This window comes from Gymnodraco acuticeps, unplaced genomic scaffold, assembly GCF_902827175.1.
Source record: "Gymnodraco acuticeps unplaced genomic scaffold, fGymAcu1.1, whole genome shotgun sequence".
Taxonomy (NCBI): Eukaryota; Metazoa; Chordata; class Actinopteri; order Perciformes; family Bathydraconidae; genus Gymnodraco; species Gymnodraco acuticeps.
In genome coordinates, this window is record NW_022991271.1 from 2,818 (window position 1) to 26,530 (window position 23,713).

The 23,713-nt window shown below is 40.7% G+C and overlaps 1 protein-coding gene across 1 annotated transcript; it reads right to left on the bottom strand.

Annotated features, from left to right (window-relative positions):
• Nucleotides 1-3,257: 3,257 nt before the first annotated feature.
• LOC117562063 (extracellular sulfatase Sulf-2-like) lies at nt 3,258-19,313 on the bottom strand. The gene is made up of 6 exons (XM_034239839.1): nt 19,187-19,313; nt 5,380-5,606; nt 4,678-4,798; nt 4,443-4,561; nt 4,018-4,169; nt 3,258-3,431 (listed from the first exon to the last, which is right to left on the bottom strand). The coding sequence occupies exons 2-6, from the start codon at nt 5,537-5,539 to the stop codon at nt 3,258-3,260; spliced, it is 726 nt and encodes a 241-aa protein (XP_034095730.1). The 5' UTR covers nt 5,540-5,606; nt 19,187-19,313.
• Between the last annotated feature and the right edge of the window lie 4,400 nt (nt 19,314-23,713).

Here is a 23,713-nt window from a genome sequence, read left to right on the forward strand (position 1 = left end):
TGCATTCTTTCCTGACTCATAAAACTAAAGTTGGGAGGGGTTGATTCGATAAGAACAGCTGCACTGTTATTTTGTTCAATCCATGTTTCCGTTAAAAACATAAAATCGAGATTGTGCTCAGTGATAAAATCATTGATTAAAAATGTTTTACCAAAGACCTGACATTTAATAAAGCTAGTTTAAGTTTGTTAAACACACTATCAGACAGATTGTAACAAGCTGTGGCTGACATGGAATCACTTCTAAATTTGATAAACTCACACAAACTTTTGAGCACTTCCTGTTTCTAAGCTGATTCACCGCTCTTAATCTATTACCTATCAACACAGATATCGGCAAAGCTACAGGCAGGCAGGGCCCCGGCAGGTCCTGGAAAGAGTTGAGAGTGCCATAAGCCCTAGAGCCTGGACCCAGCATATATCAGTCAGTGTTTGCGTTTTTTACACACACATCCTTATCAGGCTTCGGAGACAGCAGTCTTGAAGGGGGGGAGGACGTTTTGGTCCGGATGATTGTGGTAGGCATGGTGACGGGGGTGTTGGTGCGCGTCCAGGGGGAGGAGGTGGTTGACGTAGGCACGGTGACGGAGATGGGGGAGGTGGTGCGCGTCTCTGCTTCAGTGATTTTGATGGGCATCGTTGAGGAGCGGGGGTAAAGGACATGCTGCCAGCCCTGCATATCGCCCTAGTTTGGTTATTGAACTCCAGGAAGGAATCGGTGCCAACCCTCTGTATCTCCTTCATGTGTTCAGCGATCTCCAGGAGGGTGGGCGAGGGTAAAAGGGTGAACGGAGAGTAGAGAGAGCTGTGGGGTGAAGGAAGAGTATCCTCAGAGGTGATAGGGGGGGTGAAGGGCGGTGGAGACTTCTCCATTCCATAATCAAGACATTCCTCAGGCGGGTGCAGTGATAGATTTTCAAGGTTTTCTGAGCGATGTGTTGTGTCTTTCTCTTGTTGTGATTCCTCTTGTTGCTTGTCCTTGGCAGAGGGAACAGATTGATGATGCAGGCAGTTGAATATGTTAGAGATAAACAATTTCACTCCTGACTTGTTCAGGCAAACTCCATTTGCCTTAAAAAGATGTCTGCGGTCCCAGAAAAAGTTAAAGTTGTCAATAAAATGGACAGAATGGTCAGTACAGGCAGTTGAAAGCCAGGTGTTCAGTGCAAACAATCTGCTGAATCTCTCCACTCCTCTTCTGACTGGCGGTAGAGGGCCACTGATGAACACCTCTGCATTTAGAGAGCTGACAGTTTCCAACAGACATTTAAAGTATTTTTCACAACATAATTTGTTCCAATGTGCAGTACCACATTTTTTACAGTCTGATGTTCAGCCCCAATATGCAGGATCTTCTCAGCCAAGTCAGAGACCTTATCCTTGGGAGAACAGAGTACTTTGGTGTTGTTCTTACTACACAGACGTTTTACATCTCTTACAGCAGAGTCACCCACAATCAGAGTTTCAGGCCCAGTCGTTAGCTTTCCCTCTAGCCTTTTACTTTTGGAGCAGCTATTGGTCCTTACCCTGCTGTGTGAAGAGGACAGGTTATCCAGGTCATCAGATCTCCGGTTCTCGGTCAGCGGAGCGTATCTGTTCTGGATTGGCACACTTGGTGGTTTAGGAGGATTTTTTGTAGTTCTCCCTTTAGCAGCTGTCCACGGCTGTTTCCTAGTATGAATAGGGGTTGAAGAGGCGCTCTTCCTGGGTGATAACAATGCAGGCCAGCCGGTCGCATCACAGATTTCAGAGCGCTGGGCTCTGCCCGTTGTTCGTCCTCCCAAATCCCATGGAAATGATTTACTCTTCGGCCTTGCACCCAGAGAGTTCCAGGGAGGACTACCACTTGTAGATTTATAACCTGTAGATGTATTACCCGGTACACAGCCCCCCTGTTCATTGGAATCCTTGTAGCTGCTAACTAGCTGTGAGTTAGCATGCCTTTGTCCATTATTTTTGCAACACTGGTAAAGTGGTGTAATTCCAACCTAGTCCATTCACTTCCACGTTAACTTCCAACCGTTGCATTTTCATTTCCAACACGGCCATCTTCTGTAGAGAACGGAGGCATTTTTCTGCTAATTAGCTTAAGCTAAATAGCATGCTGTACCAGGCTTTAGCTGTTGCTAGGCCACGCCACTGTAAGACTGAGGTCGTCGTAAAAATGTTGAAATATGGCTGAAACCCTCCGTCTATTTACGAAGAATAACTGTCCCAGTGATAAGTTAATGTCCAGGAGCCGCTGCTCGAAGTTTTCAGAAAAAGAAAAATAGAAAAACAGCATAAAAAAGTAAGCAGAGGCAAGAGCAAGCAGAAACGCGTCTGCAGTGTAAGAAGGCTGGGATTTAACATATAATGACTTGTTATAGCAACAGTACATGTCATATTTAAACACACAGCTTGCACTGCTGCTTCATTGTCTCTTGCAAATATGTAATGAAGAGACTATGTTCCCTATCTAGCCTGTCTAAAGTCTGAATCCAGAACTTCTTGGGGTATCCTGGGTTCTAATTTTAAATTTAAATCAGTATGAAAGTTGTGTTTCTGTGCAAGAGTCATGTGTTTTCCAGGACAGTGTATTAGGGTTTTATTGTTTCCCTCCAGAGGACAGGGATTTCTGTCTGTTCCTGCAGAGTTCTTGTATTACCAGAAAGCCAGCTGAGCTTTAAATGGGATTGAAATGTTCTTCTGGCTGGAGTCCGGCCGGCGATTCCTCCGGCATCTGTTTGGCTTTACAAGGGAGGTAAACGATTGTCTGGCACTGCTGTGATGCGTGTGTGTGAGTGTGTGTTCTTATGTGTGTGTATGTCTCTCTTTCAGCTCATACTGTAAGTGTAGTAGACGGACGGGTTTTAATAGAAATTCTGTTGAAATCGGAAACAATAATTAACTAAGAAATAAAACCCATGCATTTGTAACACACACACACACACTCACACACACACACACACACACACACACACACACTACAACACTCACACACAGATATGAGGGAGGATTGCTTTGTTTCAGTCGTGTTATATCAGAATTTATCCCTCAGAGCGGAGCGGAGCTGCCCCATTCTTCAGCTGGATTACAGTGGCTTAGTCTCATTGTGTGTGTGTGTGTGTGTGTGTGTGTGTGTGTGTGTGTGTGTGTGTGTGTGTGTGTGTGTGTGTGTGTGTGTGTGTGTGTGTGTGTGTGCGTGCGTGCATGCGTGTGTGTGTGTGTGTGTGTGTGTGTGTGTGTGTGTGCGTGTGTGTGTGTGTGTGTGTGGGCCTACATGTGCTGTGATGCGTTGGGGAAGGCGGTGCTGTACTGCGGCGCTGAGTCTTCAGGTCCGTGCGGCGCGGCGTGGCTCAGCACCATCATGACGGGCCGGTGAGGATACACTCTCTTCGAGGAGCGGAAGTACCGGATGGACTCGGCCGTGATCAGGTCCGTCAGGTAGTCCTGGAACACAAACACAGAAGCATTTTTATAATTATTATTGTTGTTATTGTTAAAACCCTGGGTCATTATGTTTTCATTTAATTCTGTTTCACTTTGAAATTGAATTGTTTTGCTTTGATTTGTCCCAGAATACATAATTATTTCTAAGAATATTGCAGTAAACTTGAAAGAGAGAGACATTGATTTAAAATATAAATGTTGAAAAATTATTTCACAATGTGTTAAAAGTGTATTAATTGATATCAACAACTATCATACTGTATGCAAGATAAGAAGTTGGGAAATGTTATGGTTTGTATTTCTTTGTTGTTGTAGCTTAAGTGAGGTTTTTTTAGGTAAAAATGGAAGAAATAAATCCTGAACATTTCAAAATGTTATGAATTATTCTTGAATATTTATTGGTTTTGTAAAGGGAAGTTTTGAGGACTTATCTCAACTAATTGACTGCAGGACACATAACAACACATTTCCCCTACTTGTGTGTGTGTGTGTGTGTGTGTGTGTGTGTGTGTGTGTGTGTGTGTGTGTGTGTGTGTGTGTGTGTGTGTGTGTGTGTGTGTGTGTGTGTGTGTGTGTGTGTCCCTGCCTGTGGGTACTGGGCTCCGTGCTTCTCTCGGACTCCGTTGCGGCTCAGTGTGTAGTTGTAGAAGCGGCTGTTCTTCACCAGGCCGAGCCACTCCCTCCACCCGGGGGGGACGTACGTGCCGTTGTACTCGTTCAGGTACTTCCCAAAGAAGGCTGGATCACGGACACACACACACACACACACACACACACACACACACACGCAAAGAAAGGTAAATAGTTAGAATACAGACAAGTCAGAAAGTTACAGTTACAGAAATGTGTGTGTTTGTTTTTGAAAGTGGGATACACACATCATGCTATGGGTTTGTAGTCCTCATAAGTTCAGCAAATCATGTATGTTTGTGTGTGTGTGTGTTTGTGTGTGTGTGTGTGTGTGTGTGTGTGTGTGTGTGTGTGTGTGTGTGTGTGTGTGTCTGTGTGTACCTGTCCTGTATCCAGTGTTGTTCAGGTACACCCCGAAGGACCGCGGCTCATGCTGCCGTTGCCATGACATTGAAGAACAGTTCTCGTTGTTGGTGTAGGTGTTGTGGTTGTGAACGTACCTGAGGGTCAGAAAGAGTGGGTTTTATTTATATATATATATATATATATATATATTTAGTGTGGTTCAATTAAACCAATCGAATTCTATATATTAAACATGATGAACTTGACTTACTTCCCAGTGAGCATACTGGAGCGTGACGGACAGCACATGGGCGTGGTCACGAAGGCGTTGGAGAAGGAAGTCCCGCCCTCCTCCATGATGCGGCGAGTTTTATTCATCGCCTGCATCGAACCTGCCGAGAGAGAAATAAATATCCTGTTAGTACATTATACACTATACAACATTGATTGGTAATACTGTATGTATAAGGGGAATTATTTATTTCACAAAAACAAGTGATAACACAATAGTAGTTCTGGAAACATTTAAAAAAGACACAAATTTCCAAAATGATCAGATATTCCTAAATGATTTCTGATTAATAAAGTATAAATCTTATTAGTTTTTCCTAGTAGCTCAATAATTGTGATTTAAAAGTCTGATTACTTTTTTCTTATGATACAGTAATGTCATATGATCCAGCTACTGAAAAGTTATTGCTTTTGCTCCACCTCCAGGTTCCAAATTGTTACCTAAAAGAATACCTTTTGTCTCTTTACATCATTATGGTCATCACACGGTGACAAAAGGTCAGTTATGGTGTAAAGCTAATCTGTTCTGTGGTGTTGTTTTAAGATGGTTAAGGAGTTTCAACACTACTAGCGTCAGTGTTATTAACAGTAAAGGCATTAGTGGTAGTGTAGAAGCATTATAATAGTGTGTATTAGTGAAGTATTAACATATTATAACAGTCATAGTATGTGTGTTACTCACCCAGCTCCTGGTCCTGGTCGTCGGTCAGGATCAGGATGATGTTGGGCCGGATGTTGCGGCGGTCTCTCTGGAGGCGGGGCTTCTGACGCTGGCCAGCCGGGAAGTTGGCGTGGCCGAGCGTCACCGTGACGAACAGGAAGAGGAGGAGTCGGCCCGCCATGGCCTTCGACCCCTGACCTCCAGACACGATCAACCAATCAGCTGCTTCCCCCCTGGAGGCTCAACGTCTGCAAAACAGAACAGACAGAGTTATAAAAAGTCAGAAAGAGGACAAAAAGACGACGGCATTGGTCACTTTTTCAGGCTTTGACCACCAGGAAAATTATAAAAATGTATCATTATTATTATTAAAGACAATCTACCAGTTTTACCTGTATCGCTTGTACCTTGGACAATAAAAAAAGCACTTGAGAGTTTAATTTATGCAGCTGCACCTACAATGGTCTTGCTTATTAGAAGTAAATATCACACTATCATAATAGCACTCTTCTTGCTGTTCTGCGTTTGAATCCTCATGGTGAATTGTTCTTATTTGTAAGTTGCTTTAGACAAAAGTGTCAGATAAATGTAATGTAACTTATCAGGGCCGCCCCTCCCTACAGGCCGATCACGCAGACTGCGTGGGGCCTCACCTCGCGGAGGGGGCCTCACCTCGCGGAGGGGGCCTCACCTCGCGGAGGGGGCCTCACCTCGCTGAGGGGGCCTCACCTCGCGGAGGGGCCTCACCTCGCGGAGGGGGCCTCACCTCGCGGAGGGGGCCTCACCTCGCGGAGGGGGCCTCACCTCGCGGAGGAGGCCTCACCTCACCTACAGTGTAAGCGCGCCAGAGTTTTGCTGCAGCGAGGCTCCACTAGCCCCCCCCCTCCATGACAATCTGTTTTTGTTTATCTGTGGTTTTATTACTGAACATTTTCTTCTCAATCTTAAGGCTAAAATATAATTTTCCTATAAATATACATTGGTATTTGTTTCCCCAAACGTGATGTCAAGGGCATGACTTCTTAAGATTACATTATACTTTCTTCATCGTCTCTCGAACATTTTAAAGGTTTTTCTTATTGTATTTTTCTATCCCACTTGTAAACCATTTTCTTAATTGTGAAAAAGTATATGTTATCGTTCGTGAATTATCTCTGCTTCTGTCTATGCATTATCTAAATATGTTTATTCATTTTTTTTGTTCGCAGCTCTGTTTTGAAATAAGCTTCCTGATCTCAATGAGACCACATGTTTTAATTATTAACTGTCTCTCTTTGTTCATAAAAATGCCTTCTCTGCTCCAGAGCTTCTCAATGCCTTGTGTTTTCTGCTGATGCAACGCAAACATTTCCCAAATTGGGATCAATAAAGTGCATTTATCTTGTCTTTTCTTACAAAGCTAATTTTCTTTTTCAATTGAGTTGTAATTAACGTTATTTTTAGTAAACTGATTTGTTAGAAAATGTGAGCAGCAGCGGCCCAGATATTTCTCTTTTCAGGCCGTGTTTGAGAGAAATGTCAGCGCAGAACGTGACGCTCAGTGTTTATCTGCTGAGTGAGGACGAGAATATCGATGAACGAGGGAGAGAAAAAATGAAAACACGATGCATGATTAACACAAACACACACACACACACTGAAACACACACACACACACTATTAGCTACAGTCTTTTGTTTCTCAGATAATAAAATGCTGAAATCCTATAAGTCACACTGACACAAAGCACAGCGGGAGAGTGTGCATGTGTGTGTGGCTTCCTTTCTGTACAACAATGTGTGTGTGTATGAAACGTGTTCATCTGTACTGCGGGCTTGTGTGTGTGTGTGTGTGTGTGTGTGTGTGTGTGTGTGTGTGTGTGTGTGTGTGTGTGTGTGTGTGTGTATGTGTGTGTGTGTGTGTGTGTGTGTGTGTGTGTGTGTGAGAGCTCACAGCAGGGTGCGTCATGTAAATTAGCCAGTAATCAAAACAGAGGAGGCTTAGGGATCTTTCTCAACACACCCACCCACACACAGACAGAGAGGTGTGTGTGTGTGTGTGTGTGTGTGTGTGTGTGTGTGTGTGTGTGTGTGTGTGTGTGTGTGTGTGTGTGTGTGTGTGTGTGTGTGTGTGTGTGTGTGTGTGTGTGTGTGTGTGTGTGTGTGTGTGTGTGTGTGTACAGTGTGGCTTGTGGTTGCTCTCGTGTTAAAGTGATCTGGAGGCTCCAGCTGTGAGCAGACTGAGATTACACACAACCCGCTGAGAGAGAGAAATGAGCCTCGCTCGCCCAGTGTGAGGGTTCAGTGGACCTCTGTTCTCCAGATGAACACGTAGAACGGTGTAGAAATGTAGAATGTGTACAACATTTAGAATTATTTTAGAAAATGGATAACCTTTAGAACATTAAGAACGCTTAAAATGTAGAATGTATAGACGTGTATAACATTTAGAAGATTTAAAACCTTTCGAGTGTAGAAAATCTGAAATGTTGAGAATTCAAAGAACTATTTAATACATCTAAAAAGTCTTATACATTTAGACAGTAGAACGTCTACATTGTTGAGAACAATTAAAATTAAAACGATAAGAATATTAAGAACATTTAGAACGTTGAGTAACATTTTGAACGCATATACAATTTAAGATTTGAAATGTGGACTCAACATTTCCTTAAAGAGGCCCTATTATGCTTTTTGGGGTTGTTTCTTAGTGTGTTATTGTGTACATGGTCTGCAAAGGCTAAAATCCCAAAGTTCCCTTTCACAACAGAGCCGGCCAGCTAACCAATCAGAGCAGACTGCGCTCTGGTTTCAGACAGAGGGTGAAAGGACATCAGCAGGAGAGGACTCTTTAAAGTAGAGACACTATATACTGATATACACCTGAACATCAGCAAGAGAGGACTCTTTAAAGTAGAGACACTACACACTGATATTCACCTGAACATCAGCAGGAGAGGACTCTTTAAAGTAGAGACACTACATACTGATATACACCTGAACATCAGCAGGAGAGGACTCTTTAAAGTAGAGACACTACATACTGATATACACCTGGACATCAGCAGGAGAGGACTCTTTAAAGTAGAGACACTACATACTGATATACACCTGAACATCATCAGGAGAGGACTCTTTAAAGTAGAGACACTACATACTGATATACACCTGAACATCAGCAGGAGAGGACTCTTTAAAGTAGAGACACTACACACTGATATACACCTGAACATCAGCAGGAGAGGACTCTTTAAAGTAGAGACACTACATACTGATATACACCTGAACATCAGGACTCTTTAAAGTAGAGACACTACATACTGATATACACCTGAACATCAGCAGGAGAGGACTCTTTAAAGTAGAGACACTACATACTGATATACACCTGAACATCAGCAGGAGAGGACTCTTTAAAGTAGAGACACTACATACTGATATACACCTGAACATCAGCAGGAGAGGACTCTTTAAAGTAGAGACACTAAATACTGATATACACCTGAACACCAGCAGAGAGAACTCTTTAAAGTAGAGACACTACATACTAATATACACCTGAACATCAGCAGGAGAGGACTCTTTAAAGTAGAGACACTAAATACTGATATACACCTGACCATCAGCAGGAGAGGACTCTTTAAAGTAGAGACACTACATTCTGATATACACCTGAACATCAGCAGGAGAGGACTCTTTAAAGTAGAGACACTAAATACTGATATACACCTGAACATCAGCAGGAGAGGACTCTTTAAAGGAGAGACACTACATACTGATATACACCGGAACATCAGCAGGAGAGGACTCTTTAAAGTAGAGACACTACATACTGATATACACCTGAACATCAGCAGGAGATGACTCTTTAAAGTAGAGACACTACATACTGATATACACCTGAACATCAGCAAGAGAGGACTCTTTAAAGTAGAGACACTACATACTGATATACACCTGAACATCAGCAGGGGAGAGGACTCTTTAAAGTAGAGAGACTACATACTGATATACACCTGAACATCAGGACTCTTTAAAGTAGAGACACTACATACTGATACACACCTGAACATCAGGACTCTTTAAAGTAGAGACACTACATACTGATATACACCTGAACATCAGCAGGAGAGGACTCTTTAGAGTAGAGACACTACATACTGATATACACCTGAACATCAGCAGGAGAGGACTCTTTAAAGTAGATACACTACATACTGATATACACCTGAACAGCAGCAGGAGAGGACTCTTTAAAGTAGAGACACTACATACTGATATACACCTGAACATCAGCAGGAGAGGGCTCTTTAAAGTAGAGACACTACATACTGATATACACCTGGACATCAGCAGGAGAGGACTCTTTAAAGTAGAGACACTACATACTGATATACACCTGAACATCATCAGGAGAGGACTCTTTAAAGTAGAGACACTACATACTGATATACACCTGAACATCAGCAGGAGAGGACTCTTTAAAGTAGAGACCCTACATACTGATATACACCTGAACATCAGCAGGAGAGGACTCTTTAAAGTAGAAACACTACATACTGATATACACCTGAACAGAAGCAGGAGAGGACTCTTTAAAGTAGAGACACTACATACTGATATACACCTGAACATCAGCAGGAGAGGACTCTTTAAAGTAGAGACACTACATACTGATATACACCTGAACATCAGCAGGAGAGGACTCTTTAAAGTAGAGACACTACATACTGATATACACCTGAACATCATCAGGAGAGGACTCTTTAAAGTAGAGACACTACATACTGATATACACCTGAACATCAGCAGGAGAGGACTCTTTAAAGTAGAGACACTACATACTGATATACACCTGAACATCAGCAGGAGAGGACTCTTTAAAGTAGAGACACTACATACTGATATACACCTGAACATCAGCAGGAGAGGACTCTTTAAAGTAGAGACACTACATACTGATATACACCTGAACATCAGCAGGAGAGGACTCTTTAAAGTAGAGACACTACATACTGATATACACCTGAACATCAGCAGGAGAGGACTCTTTAAAGTAGAGACACTACATACTGATATACACCTGAACATCAGCAGGAGAGGACTCTTTAAGCTTTAGGCAACAAAGCTACTTATTAAGTTAAGTTAAGGGAAAGATCCTGTTTTGTGCAACATTCACTATGTGAGTGAAAGTTAAGCTCCGGGGGAAGGTTGTTTGTTTCGTGAAAAAAATACAAAAACATGTGGACACTCCCCGTTGAAATACTTTGGCTCTGTGGAGTACGTTCAGATTAAATATCTGTCATATTTCTGCCTTTATTGGCTTTTTTTACCTTTCAGATAAATACTTTTAAACAGTGTGTTTTCCATCGAGAAGCTATATGATATATATCCTCTAAGTGACTCATCCGTTATATTTTTACTTCATTTAAGGTTGTTTTCTATTCCCTTTAGTGATGCTTTCTGTTTGCTGCTGTGGTGTTTACTGCTATCTCATCAGGCCGAGGTGAAGAGATAACGTTTCTCTGCTCTCTGAAGAAATCTCTGAATATCAAATAAACAAAACTCTCTGCAATCCACAGCAACAACTACCACTGTCAGGAGATAGAGCTCCATGAATATCAAATGGAAGAAAGGATCATGATTCAAAAGAGCTGCTGTTATTTCCAGCAGCTTCACATCACAGTAATGAAAAGGCTTTTACCTTTAGTGAACTAAAACCTCTTAAAGGTGTCAGATTAGGCTCCTCCAGGCAGTCGGTGCATCAGGAGGACACATGCAGCGTTTCACACGAAGAGAAATATTATGAAATGCTTCTCAGACTGCTAAAGAAGTGTATGGCAAATATTGATAACTAAAACCACCTTCAAGCGTGCACCTCTAACCCCAAATTAAGGTGCAATTTCACGTCTGAATGAACATCTGAGTCCCGTTTATGCAAAAGACTGCAGTCGATACAACCCCGGTGTCAAAAAACAGAGACAGAGTTATCGTACATGTTCAAACTGCCAGGTAGCTCGTTTGGAGATAAAGTGGACATGTTTTTAGTTATTACTTCATTTGACAGGGACCATTATTAAAAATGACATTTGTAAAAATATGTTTTAAAAAAGGCTTTTTTCCATCTGTAGTCCACAGTCAGGCAGTTGCTAAAAGAACAGTAAAGAATAAAAGCATTGAAAATACAATTAAGGCAAAAAGCAGTGAAACAATGCAGATAAAAAAGAGCAAGCAAAAAGAGACAAGAGACAGAGCGAAGAAAAAGCTGAAAAAGGTGATCGAGCAGGTAAATAGTGGAAATAATTACCTAATCATAAAAAGGGCCCTCAATAAACCTGTAGTAGTAGTTTGTATTTATCTCCTTTTTAACAGTATTGGCATTATCAGGGAATGTTTATGAGAAGTTTGGAGGAATACTATTGTGTTCAAAACAATATTGGAGCCTCTTGGCCGAGGCGAGGTGGAAAAAGGTTATTTCAAGCCATCACTGCATCACAGATGCTTGTAAAACGCAAAATTAAGAGGCTAATTCAAATCTTCTTTGAGGCTCGTGTTACTGTAGCAGGAAGATGTAATTGGACAGAAAGTTTAACTAGAAGAAGATGGAGTTGAAGAAAGCAGGTTGAGTGACATTTAATCTGAGGGAAGTGAGAGCGATGGGACTACACAGTCATGCTTTTTTGATTTAGTTATTCGTGCTAATAAAACGAGTACTGATTTATCATTGTCAGAAACATAATGGACAGGATAAAAGGAACTGAATCAAGGCTGCTGAACCAAAACATCATTGTCATTTTACCGTCACCAAGGACGTTTGTGTACCCGTCTGTTTATCAGAGGGACAGAATAATACTGTCCCAATTATCATGACACTTGGGCCAACAATGATCCATTAAATGTTTTTGTGGATCCAAATGATTTGCTCTAATGGAAACGGCCTTGGCGAAGGTCTGCGATCTCTGAGTGCCTTTCTGCTTCTGCTGCATGAGACAATGGGATAAATTCCTATCATCACATGAGCGCCACATTTAATTCATGACCAGTGTGAAGACAAACAGCCATTAGTCAATCACACTGTCGCAGATATATTTTGATGCTCACACTGTATCTTCTTTCTCCATAGATAGATCGATAGATAGAGATAGAGAGAGAGAGAGAGAGAGAGAGAGAGAGAGAGAGAGAGAGAGAGAGAGAGAGAGAGAGAGAGAGAGAGAGAGAGAGAGAGAGAGAGAGAGAGAGAGAGAGATGGATAGATAGATAGATAGACAGACGGACAGACGGACGGACGGACGTACGTACAGACGGACGGACGTACGTACAGACAGACGGACGGATGGATGGACGGACAGACGGACGGATGGATGGACGGACAGACAGACAGACTGACTGACAGACTGACAGACAGACAGACAGACAGACAGACAGACAGACTGACAGACAGACTGACTGACAGACTGACATAAGAGAAATTAAGACACTAGAAATAAACAGTCCAACATATTTCTGAAATAGAAATAAAATAGCATTAAAAAGTAAAAAAATAAAATATATATACATGTAGAAAATATACATGAGGAAATACACATTGTAACGCAGGATATTATTGTGCAATAAATGGATTTAAAGCTTGTCTCTGACCAGCGGTTTTTACAGTGACTACGAGCCAGACTGAAACATAATCCAGAAGGTTAGTCTGGTCCTGGGTCAGTTTTAGGGCAGTTTCATAACGAGATTGTATGATAAAAGATAAACGTGGATTACAGCAGTTTGTAGTGCGGTCCCTGTTGGGCTGAGCTCAGTCCAGATGTTCCTCATCTGACCCAGAACCCGAGGTAACAAATGCTGCAGCGTTGCATCAGATCCCAGACCTGCTGCTCAGTACTACTCTTATCAAGGTCAAAATCATGGTTAAAATATTAAACGACTTTATGTAATGTCATTTATGCATCTAATTAGTATCATAAAGACATATTTTTCCATTATTTAATATCATTTTAAACAGTTGGTTAATTAACTGAAGTATGTAGTGTACAATAAAAGATTATTTACACTTCGAGCGTTAGAACTATTAACGAAGCACTTTTATACTAATAAAGGACTGGCTTACCTAAAGCCAGTTGAGTAGCACTTGAAATGTTTGGCTCTATGAAACCTGATGTACTTATATGATTCTGTTTTCTTCAAGGTTGTGTCTTCCTGGTCGAATGTACTTATTGTAAGTCGCTTTGGATAAAAGCGTCAGCTAAATGCAATGTAATGTAATGTAATTATTGGCTTAAAAACATATGTGATAAGTGAAAGATAATGGTATAATGCATAATACAAATGTATTTGTAGCTCCTTCCACTCCACAACTAAACATGTATTAAGAAGTTTGCTTGTGTTCAAATTTGTTTATTAAATGTCACTTTTACAACATGGTAGGAGCAGTTTGGTCCATTTGATGTGTTTAATGGTACGATAACCACCAATTACGCCTGTATTACAATATAAAGTATTTTATTCTACTGTAGAGCACTTCATTTTGCATTATTATCTCATACAATTTGACATGAAGTTGACTTATTCCTGGATTTTACCCACAACATTCTGTGACTTGCACCATTTTATTGCTCTACTTTATTTCTTAAGTTTACGTAGCATGGATTTTTATTGCCGAAAACGATGTTGAATCTGTTTCGCCTTTGCATCTCAAATGTAATCGGCTGATAGTATTCAAAACAGGGGGCAAATCCCTTCAGCTGGTTTGACTTTTAGCAGAAGCCATTATAGTGGAGGCTGTTACAGCGGCACTTTAATGACGTGCTCACATATGGAGGGAAACGCTCAGCTGTTCACATTCTTTTGTCCCTGCAGTGTATCACACTATATTACCATACTATATTATGCGTGTTGAAATGTGCAGTCATGCTCTCCTGAACTGCAAACAGGACTCCACACTCCCCCGGGCGTCGTAAATCCTGCCGCCTGTCGTCCTGATGTGCCCTCGCTCCTCCATCACAGCTATCTGCTCGTTAATATTCATGAGCCGGGGGCGGGCCTTCGCGCAAATACAGCTGGCTGCGGAGAAACTCAATATGAAATGTGGCGAGTGTCAGTAAAGAGATGCGGCGATAATTCAGCCCTGGTGTTCCATATTCATTAGTGGAATTTAGTGTTAACTTGCAGACATGAAGGTTGCGGTCAAATTGGCTTTTTTGCATAGAAGGTTCCTAATTGTTCGAATAGAGCGGTGTAGTAACGAGTCCTAAAACCCAAAAATGAGTTGGCATCGTACCACTGTTTTTGGTTAGATGCCTGAAATAAAGTCTGTGGTTAACACAAGCTCACAAGATGTTCACGTTTTGTTCTACGGCATAAAATATGTCAGTAAATACTCCACTGGTTGACGTCTGAAGCTTCTACGTGACTTAGGTTCCTAAGTGACTTACACCTCATTCACACCAACAGTGTTTCAGGGCCGGTTTGGAGCTGGAGCTTGAAAAGCACCGGGTTTTCCTGTGCACACCGCAGCGGAGCAGCCTCTTAGCTCTGGAATCCGGTACGTTTCAAGCACCAACAAATTGTCCAGCGCAAAAGCACCGCATACGTTACGCTTACGTCGAGGCGGGGGCGGGGGCAAGTGGAATCGGAATCGTCGTTGAAGTTGATGATTACGATTGTAAAGCAGTTTTGAATGTAGCATGACGACTGTAAAGTTGGTAGTAAAGTCGTCCCATTTTCGTTTTGACAGAGCAAAACCAAAACGAGTAGCGCTTCAACACAATCGGCCATTGATGTTGTCGGTGTGAGACGTGAGGGGTTTCCGTGTGGTTTGGCTTTATGAAGCAGGCACGCAAACGATGATGCAATGACGCAGCACCAGTCGGACTCTGGGCGGTGTGAAAAGAGCCGGAGCTAAACCGAAGAACCGGTTCTGAACCTGAAAAGCTCTAGCACGGAGCTTGAACCGGAGTTGCGTTGGTGTGAATGAGGTATAAGTGAGAATACTGAATGTAATCACGCCGCCGTTAGCTTAGCGGTGGTGATGTGAAGTAATGTGATGATGCTGTAGTTCCCTTACAGTCTAACGTGAACTTTTTACTTTGTACGATAGCATTTCCATTAAAAAATCACAAATAATTTTTTTTTAAAAGTGGTGTGAATATGTCGAGATTATCATGCAGGAAAAAAAAACGTGAGTATCATAAATCTAGTTTTTTCAATATGCCGAAATCCAGTGGCCAACTGCAATTGGTTTTGTTGCAGGAGCCAGAGAGACTCTAACTTCAGGGTCAGCCTAAATAAATACGTAATCTCCTTTAGGATGTAGGATACACTGAGCCATCCTTAGGAAAGGAGAGGAGGTAATGCTGTCCCATCATTCCTAGCAGCGACAACGTGCAAAGTGACGCACTATTTGGCCAACCGATCGTTCAGTTTCAGACCTATTTAAGGGTTTTCCATTGTATGCCATCATTTGCCAAAGTCCTTATCTGTACAACTTCCAACCATATGTTAAACCACTTTCCAGTTACACACAGACACAGGACCTGACTTATGTTGGCAATTCAACCGCAACTGGAAAGTCCGACCATGCTGAGGTGAAGGGTCAGAGGTCAGCTGGTCGTTACGTGAAATGTCCAGTTTCTCTGAGAAATGGAGATGATCTTATTACTCTTTATCACAGAGCCAGCTGAGCTCTGGACATAAAGTCTATCATGTGCGTCACAGAAATAAAATGATCGATACGTGAGCCGATATTTGCTTTGTCTCTGATCAATACGGCAGCTAATGTTTCCTGACTGTTATCAATAAACATGTCAGCAGGTATTCACTGTGAGGGGATTTCATTCCAGGACAACCTCACATCTTAACGTCCAGTCAGCGTCAACACTGACTTTCACTCTCTGACCAAATCAGCTTCACAAGAGACGAGATGTGAAGCAGATTCAGAACATGCCAGTGAATCGTTTTAAGTTTCCTCAGTATCAAAGCAGTCCAGTGAGAGTTGACTCCACAAAAAAGCTTCTAATTGCTGATTCTGCAAACTTTGATAAGTGCAAATCAGACACAATGTTAACAATATGAGCTAAAATAACACGTAGCTCAAGTCGTAGCCCACAGCTTAATAACTAACACGTTACAACATTATACTTCCTGATTTGAACACACATGTTTAGTATTAAATATTCCCGAAATAGAAATAAGACGAAGAATAATAAGTTCACGAGCCAGACACTGACCAAAGGAGAAGAAGAAATGCAGTTGCATATCTGAATAAAATCATCTTTACTCTATCAATGCAATAATTGTCGTAGAAACAATCATCGTCTTAGTGTAAGCACACAACTGACAAAGTCTCTATTCATCTGTAGTTTTTGCGAAACCAATAATATTACACAAGACATGTATTTTAAGGATATTTTCTCTAATTTTTCTCTTTCTCTCCCATAAATCTCCACATCAGTAGCACTTACACACACCAAACCTTTGCTATCCTGCTATTGTTTAACCTCTAAGTAATTACATTCAATATATTTTAGAATTGACAGGAATTATACAGATTATAATTAATTTCAATACATACATTTAAAAAATATGAGTATTTAAATAAAATCAAATAGATTTAAATGCTTAAAAATAAACTCTACCATGATTCATTTCTGTGAGTGCATGCCTGTCTTTAATCTGAAGGTTTTTACAGTGGGGTTTGTTATTCACAGCCTGATTTTACATTTTATTCCTAAAAACCTGGCAAAATCAATGGTTTTGAAAAAGCAGAATCAGAATACCATTATTTATGGAGGGATACAAAAGAAAGCTTTGACTATAATATGTCAACAAAATAAAAAAAATGTTGTATAACCTGGCTTTATCTAATGTTTGTATTTTTGTTCTGAAAATGTATGCAACTTACTGTATCACATATTCAATAAGAAAAGGCTTCATTTGCATTTTAAAACATTTCAGAAAACATGCAATACAAAAAAACCTTCTCCAGATGGATTTAATCAAACAGGAGAGTTTCAGGGCAGGGGCAGTTCTAGGGGGGCCAGTGCCCCCTAACACTGACCTCTGACCCCCCTGTGGCCCCCCTAACAATGAAAAGTTTTTTTTTTTTTTTTTTAAATGTATATTTTCTGGTACTCGGTTTGCCAAAAACCGCAGAATTTTGTTGCTGTAATGTGAGATTGTGCAGACACCCTTATGTAAAGTAGAGATGTAACTGTTCATTGCCTTTATTTTTATATACATATGGTGTGATTGCAAACATTGCACTATAACTTAAGCTGAAGCTAACAGTAATAACTATAAGATCTATCTGAAATAAATAAGTGTACTGAAACAAATACCAATAACTGTATTGCATTGTTTTCTTATGCGCAATTACTTCATACTGTCTAGTTCTCTTTTTCGTCCTGCATTTATTGTGCCCCCCTCAGAAAAGAACTGGCCCCCCAGTGGCCCCCCCAGTCAAATTGGTCTAGAACCGCCACTGTTTCAGGGTGATATGTAATAGTACAATTGTTTACCCTATTCTCCTTACATGACTTTTCCTTGAACCACAGCTTCTGTGTCAGCTTCAGAATGACCTTAAGGTTGCGACGCTAGGCTAAGTGCTAGGAAATGAAACTGATATCCATCTGAAGTATCTGATCAGAGAACTGAAGTATCCTCCAGGAATGTGGAGCTCCTCGCCTCACTGTTTTCAGAACATAAAGTTTTGTGCAGCATTAACTGTGATATCAGATCCCAGGACGATCTGGAGAAATAGGAAACTATATTTCTGTTCTCTCGGTCCAGCAAATAAACCAAATGCTGACTCAGGACAAGCAGGATGTACACATAACTGTAGCTTCAAATCATAACACTGGTGGTTTACTGTGTTGTTTTTATGATCGACGGACACCGTGAAGAGTCCAACACCAACAACATGTGAGTCTCTCTCAAAACACTCTGATTTCCTGTCGGTGGCTCTCAGATCACAGCACATGTATTCCTAATAAAAATATGAAATCATGAAAAAAATCACAAATATGCAACCTTACTTTTGACAACTGTGAAGATTTTATGACATTTTATGTTATGTAGTCTTAAAAATAACAATCAAACAACACAATTACAAATGATGTTATGACTGCTGCAAATAACTCAAAATACTGTAACACTTCAATTCCACCATTTATTTATTAAACTCATTGAAGTGTGTTTCTGTTATTTTAAGTGGATCCGTGTGTGCCTAATCATATTTAAATGTAAATCTTGCGTATCAAAGCAGCTTCTTGTGTCTCTGTCAAAATAAAATTCCCTTTTGGAAAATACAGAAACATTGTAGAAATAAATATCACATGATTTTAACATTTTCAGTTTTATCGTCAAAATAAATGCTAATAATTTTCTAATTTACAAACACTGCTTACAGTTTACATGTCAAATGATAGTAAACTAAATGTATTTAGCAAAATATTTAAATATGAATTTGTGTTTGGAGCAAAACACAAAGTCAGAAAGTATTGAGAGACAGATTAAAAAATATATGTTAATCAAATCTACAACCAGTTATCCCTGACATCCTGCAGATATGTATCTCCCTTTAAACACACAAATAAATTCAAACAAATCCAAACTGAACCTCAACAACCTGATCTGATGTGAGATCAGCTTTAAAACAGACTCACTTACTGAGCGCGTATTCCTCCGAGCCAACAATCAGAGTGAAACAAAATACAGACGCACAGAAACATCCCAGAATCACTTCTCCTTTTCTGTTCCTCTTCTTTCACTTCCTCAGAGAATATTTTCCAGTCTGATACACCTCTTAATTTCTAAATCTCTCCATATTTCTCCCCGTCTTTTCTTCCTCCTACCTGCTTTTCATGAGCTGCCTTGCTCCTCAGGCTTTTTCCCCAAAACCGACAACCTCCCCTTCAGTTTACGTCCTGCCGGTTGTTGCCGCGGCAGCAGACATGGTAATAATCCCTGTGGCAACCGCTCTCTATGACCGCACGCCTCCCGTTGTAACAACAGCTGAGCTCCACCTCCTCCTCCTCCTCCTCCTCCTCCTCCTCCTCCTCCTCCTCCTCCTCCTCCTCCTCCTCCTCCTCCTCCTCCTCCTCCTCTTCCTCCTCCTCCTCCTCCTCTTCCTCCTCCTCTGGCTCAGTCCTTTTATCTCTTTCTGTGAACCTTCATATTCAGTTCCTCCCCGCTCTCACCTTCGTACATCTCCCCCTCTCTGCCTCTATTGTCCCTCTATCTCTTCATCACTTGCTCATCTCTTGCCGCCTTATTGCTGTTTATTCTCTGAGAAGAAGAAGGGGCGAGGAAAATGAAAATGAGCTGATTAACTTTCAGTCCGGAGAACAAAAAGGAGGAACGGTAACAAGAGTCGAGACACGGTTAAAGGCGGATCACAGTTGTACAAATATCGTTGTTGTCTGTGTTATTGCTCACAGTAGATTATCTGTCTCTAGCTTCACACGAGCCCGTACTGAGTGACAAACACGTCATTTCAAATCTAGTTATTTTCTCTCTTTGTAAAGCGGTTTATTTTTTTAAGTCCTGGTAGCTTATTAGCATATTCAACAGAGAAGTGATTAACTGCAACAAAAGGATGTTCCCACATTTGTTTAAAGTTGTTTTACAGAGTTGGAGAGAAATGCTTTTGTCGGTTGTCACCAATATGTCACTCCAACATGTCAGGGTCTACTTTCTTTTGTTGCACGACTGGGACTCTTTAGCAATACACGCCTTTTCTAGGGAACAGTCAAATTACTATTCAGTTTCGGTTCAGTTCAATCAGCTCCAAAAAGGAAGTGAGGATAAAGAAACATTGATCAGAGTGATGCTACAGTTTTTACTATAGTCTCATAATGTTTCTAAAAGTATATCCTACTGTAGCAAAACAACCTCCAGATCCCCCTAAAGTGCCACTAGATCCTCCAATAGCACTACAAAAACCTCCTACTGCGCCACCACAACCTCCTAAAAAACCACCACAACCTCTTAAGAAACTACTAGATCCCACCAAAGTACCACTAGACCCCCCTATAGTACTACAAAGAACTCCTACTGTGCCACCACAACCTCCTAAAAAAACACTACAGCCTCCGAAAATACGACCACAACCTCCCAAAGAACCATTAGATCCCCCAAAAGTGCCACTGGGTCCTACTATAGTACCACAAAAACCTCCTTATGAACCTCTACAACCTCCCAATACAGAACCTTCCAAATAAACTTCACAACCTCATAAAGAACCATTACATCCCCCTAGTGAGATTCGGATCAACACTTGTACTACAGTATTGCACTACTCTAAAACACTCGTTATGAAACATGTAACAAACGACTTCTGGGACTAAAGGGTCACCTGACTAACGAAAGATATTGATAGAGTATTAACGTTGACTTTTACTTTGACTATGAACATGGACAACAGTGTCCAGAGTGAGGGTCTTGTGTTTGATTGACCCATTGACATTAAACTCAGATATTCATGCTATATAGATTACACAAGTAGCTTAGTGGGTCTAATATTGGCGTATAGAGGACGCAAGGGACTTCTACTGTTGTTCAACATTAAAATAATGAAGGATCCTCTTGATGTGAAAATGATAAATAACAGCGACTAATTACTCTGATTGATGAGTTGGGTTTGTCCATTTTAGATCAATGAATTGATTGTAGATCCCAGTTGTGTTAATTAAAGCAGAAGTGACCCAGGTTATGATATAATATGGATGACCCGGAGGCGCTGACCCGGGCGCTGAAGGTTTAATCTGTGTTTTCTTTAAACAGTCACACAGTGTCTAGGTCTGAATGATTTATCCGCAGCAGAGAGATGTTCTGCGGCTGCTTTATTGATGCGCTGGATGTCAGGAGCATCAGATGTAAATGCACCTCTCCACTTTCAGCCTGCTGATGTTTCCTCTCACAGATGTCTCGGGAGAATCTGATGACTTTGTGTTTCTCCCACCATCAGTCTCTGTGAAGCAGCCTCCACCAGCCGCAAATAAACTGTGAATGTTCACAGTCACGACGAAAACATATGGAAAACCTTCAGAAGAGGAGGGGTTTTATTGATAAAGAGACAATTAAATGCAGTGTCCTACTGTGCTTTTTGGAGTTTTTCCTTTCCTATAGTGTGTTGTATAGGATGTTGTGCATGTAAAATGCTTAATTCCCTGTTTCTCCAGAGGGAGTTTCTCTCCCATGAGATTCTCCTGAGGCGCTCCAGTATCTCACCTGGTTTTTGGCTCCCCAGTTTCTACCAAGGTCTTCAGAGAAATGGTCATTTGTTTTTGACAGTTGGACAAACAGGTTTTTGTTCCAAAGGGACAGTTTGGGATGTATGGGCTTTTAGAGCAATTGCTTGGCACCTGTAGGCCTTCTCTTGACAAAAAAACTGCCGACGACCATGTCTGTCAAAGTCACACATTTATTTTAATCTATTCCTAATTTGTGTGAAATTATCCAAAAACACGTTTTCTCGTTTCTGTATCAAGGTCTACATTTTGTTTGACTAATTTGAAACTAAGTCAATTTGCACCTCTGAGTTCATATTCTCATGGTTTATTGCACTTATAACTAACTATTATTTGGATAAAAGTGTCACCAAAATAAAATCTAAAGTGATGTATCGACATAACCGTGACCAACACATTCCTAACAGTCCAGCTCAATAAGTGAACATGTGTGGCTTTACTGAGAAATCACATTGATGAGAATTGGGCGGATTAAAAAATAGAAGATTGTCGCGAGTGCAGAGACATGGAAGTAATTATAATGGGACACATAACTTCACAAATGAACATATTGGAAATTATATAATAAATTGTCTTTCCAAAATGTTCCAGGTAAATCTATTTAGAGATGAATGATTAAATCCACACAGAATAAATAAATGTTTTGAACAGTTTAAAGACAGAAAAACAAATATCTGCCAGATTTCAAATGAATGAAGCTGAAAATAAAGAAGAACAACATGGGAATACTGGGGTGGAATATCCCTTTAAGAGCCATCTGCTATAAGCTATCACACACACACACACACACACACACACACACACACACACACACACACCCTTCGACATGAATAGAACATGAAGACAGAAGCATCATACTAAGTACAAACCTATCTCTCTCTCATTTACACTCGTCTTTTTCATGCTGCCTTCATTTTCACACCACCCCCGTCTGCATTATATCCGTCTATCAGATATACATATTATATATCCAGCACACAGGCTCTATACTCATGTGTGAGCGGGCATACTAATTGGAAAAAAACGATATATTAAGACTGTATTGACCACCGGAGTTGCAGCACATAATGACACTATTAATATCTTTAAATAAACTGATGTGAAAGCCTTGCATTAAATACTGTGGTGTTGGGTTTGTGGAAAGAAGAAGGAGAAAAACAGAAACAAAAGCCAAGCAAACGTTGTATATTACCTTTAAAAATAATTTTACTGACACCATCAGCGTCTAAGACAACGACTGTTTACTCTAACAGGAAAGGGAAATCCCCCAAAAGCTTAAAGGGCCTCTTTAAGTCAGATGTCCATGATATTTACTTTGGATATTCATAATCCTTTTGTGCTACCACCTTTTGTGCTACCACCTTTTGTGCTACCACCCCGTGCACACATGGTAAAATGGCATACATACCTTTAGGGTTGCAAAATTCCGGGAATTTTCAAAGACGGAAACTTTCCATGGGAATAAACGGGAATGTATGGGAATAAACTGGGACATTTCTAAATTGAAGGTTGGCTCTTCATAGGGAACTTAAATATAGTTGGGAAAAGTATATTTTAGCATAATCTTGACTAAAACAAACAGATATTCAAGTACACTTGAATATCCACGCCATAGCACACTTACTGCATGGTTATTGAGGCCACACCCCTACAGGCACTGTGCATTCCTCCATCACATGCACAGATGAGTAATATTTAACTCAACATTCCTGTTTTTATTCTTCAATGAAACAAATAATTGTTCAATAAAATAATTAAAACTTGTTCTGTTCAACTTAAAAAAATTAATTAAAATCTGTTGAAATGTCATGTTTTTTGTTTAATCTTGCATCGAATGTGTCCAAAATTCCCCAGCTTAACTTCCCATGGAAACTTTCTGGAAATGTACCGGAAATGTTCCGCCCCTTTGAAACCCTATACATTACAATACGATATATTATTGTGAGATAAAGCCTAACGTGTTCCCGGTTTGGCAGCAGCTTCATTTCCAGCATCAACACTAACAATATTCAAGACAATAAACAAGAATACGTACATTTGATCTTACATTACGATCACTGGAGAAGTTCAAGACCCATTTCATTTGGAATATGTTGGCATAAATATTTACATAAGTCAGACAAGCATATC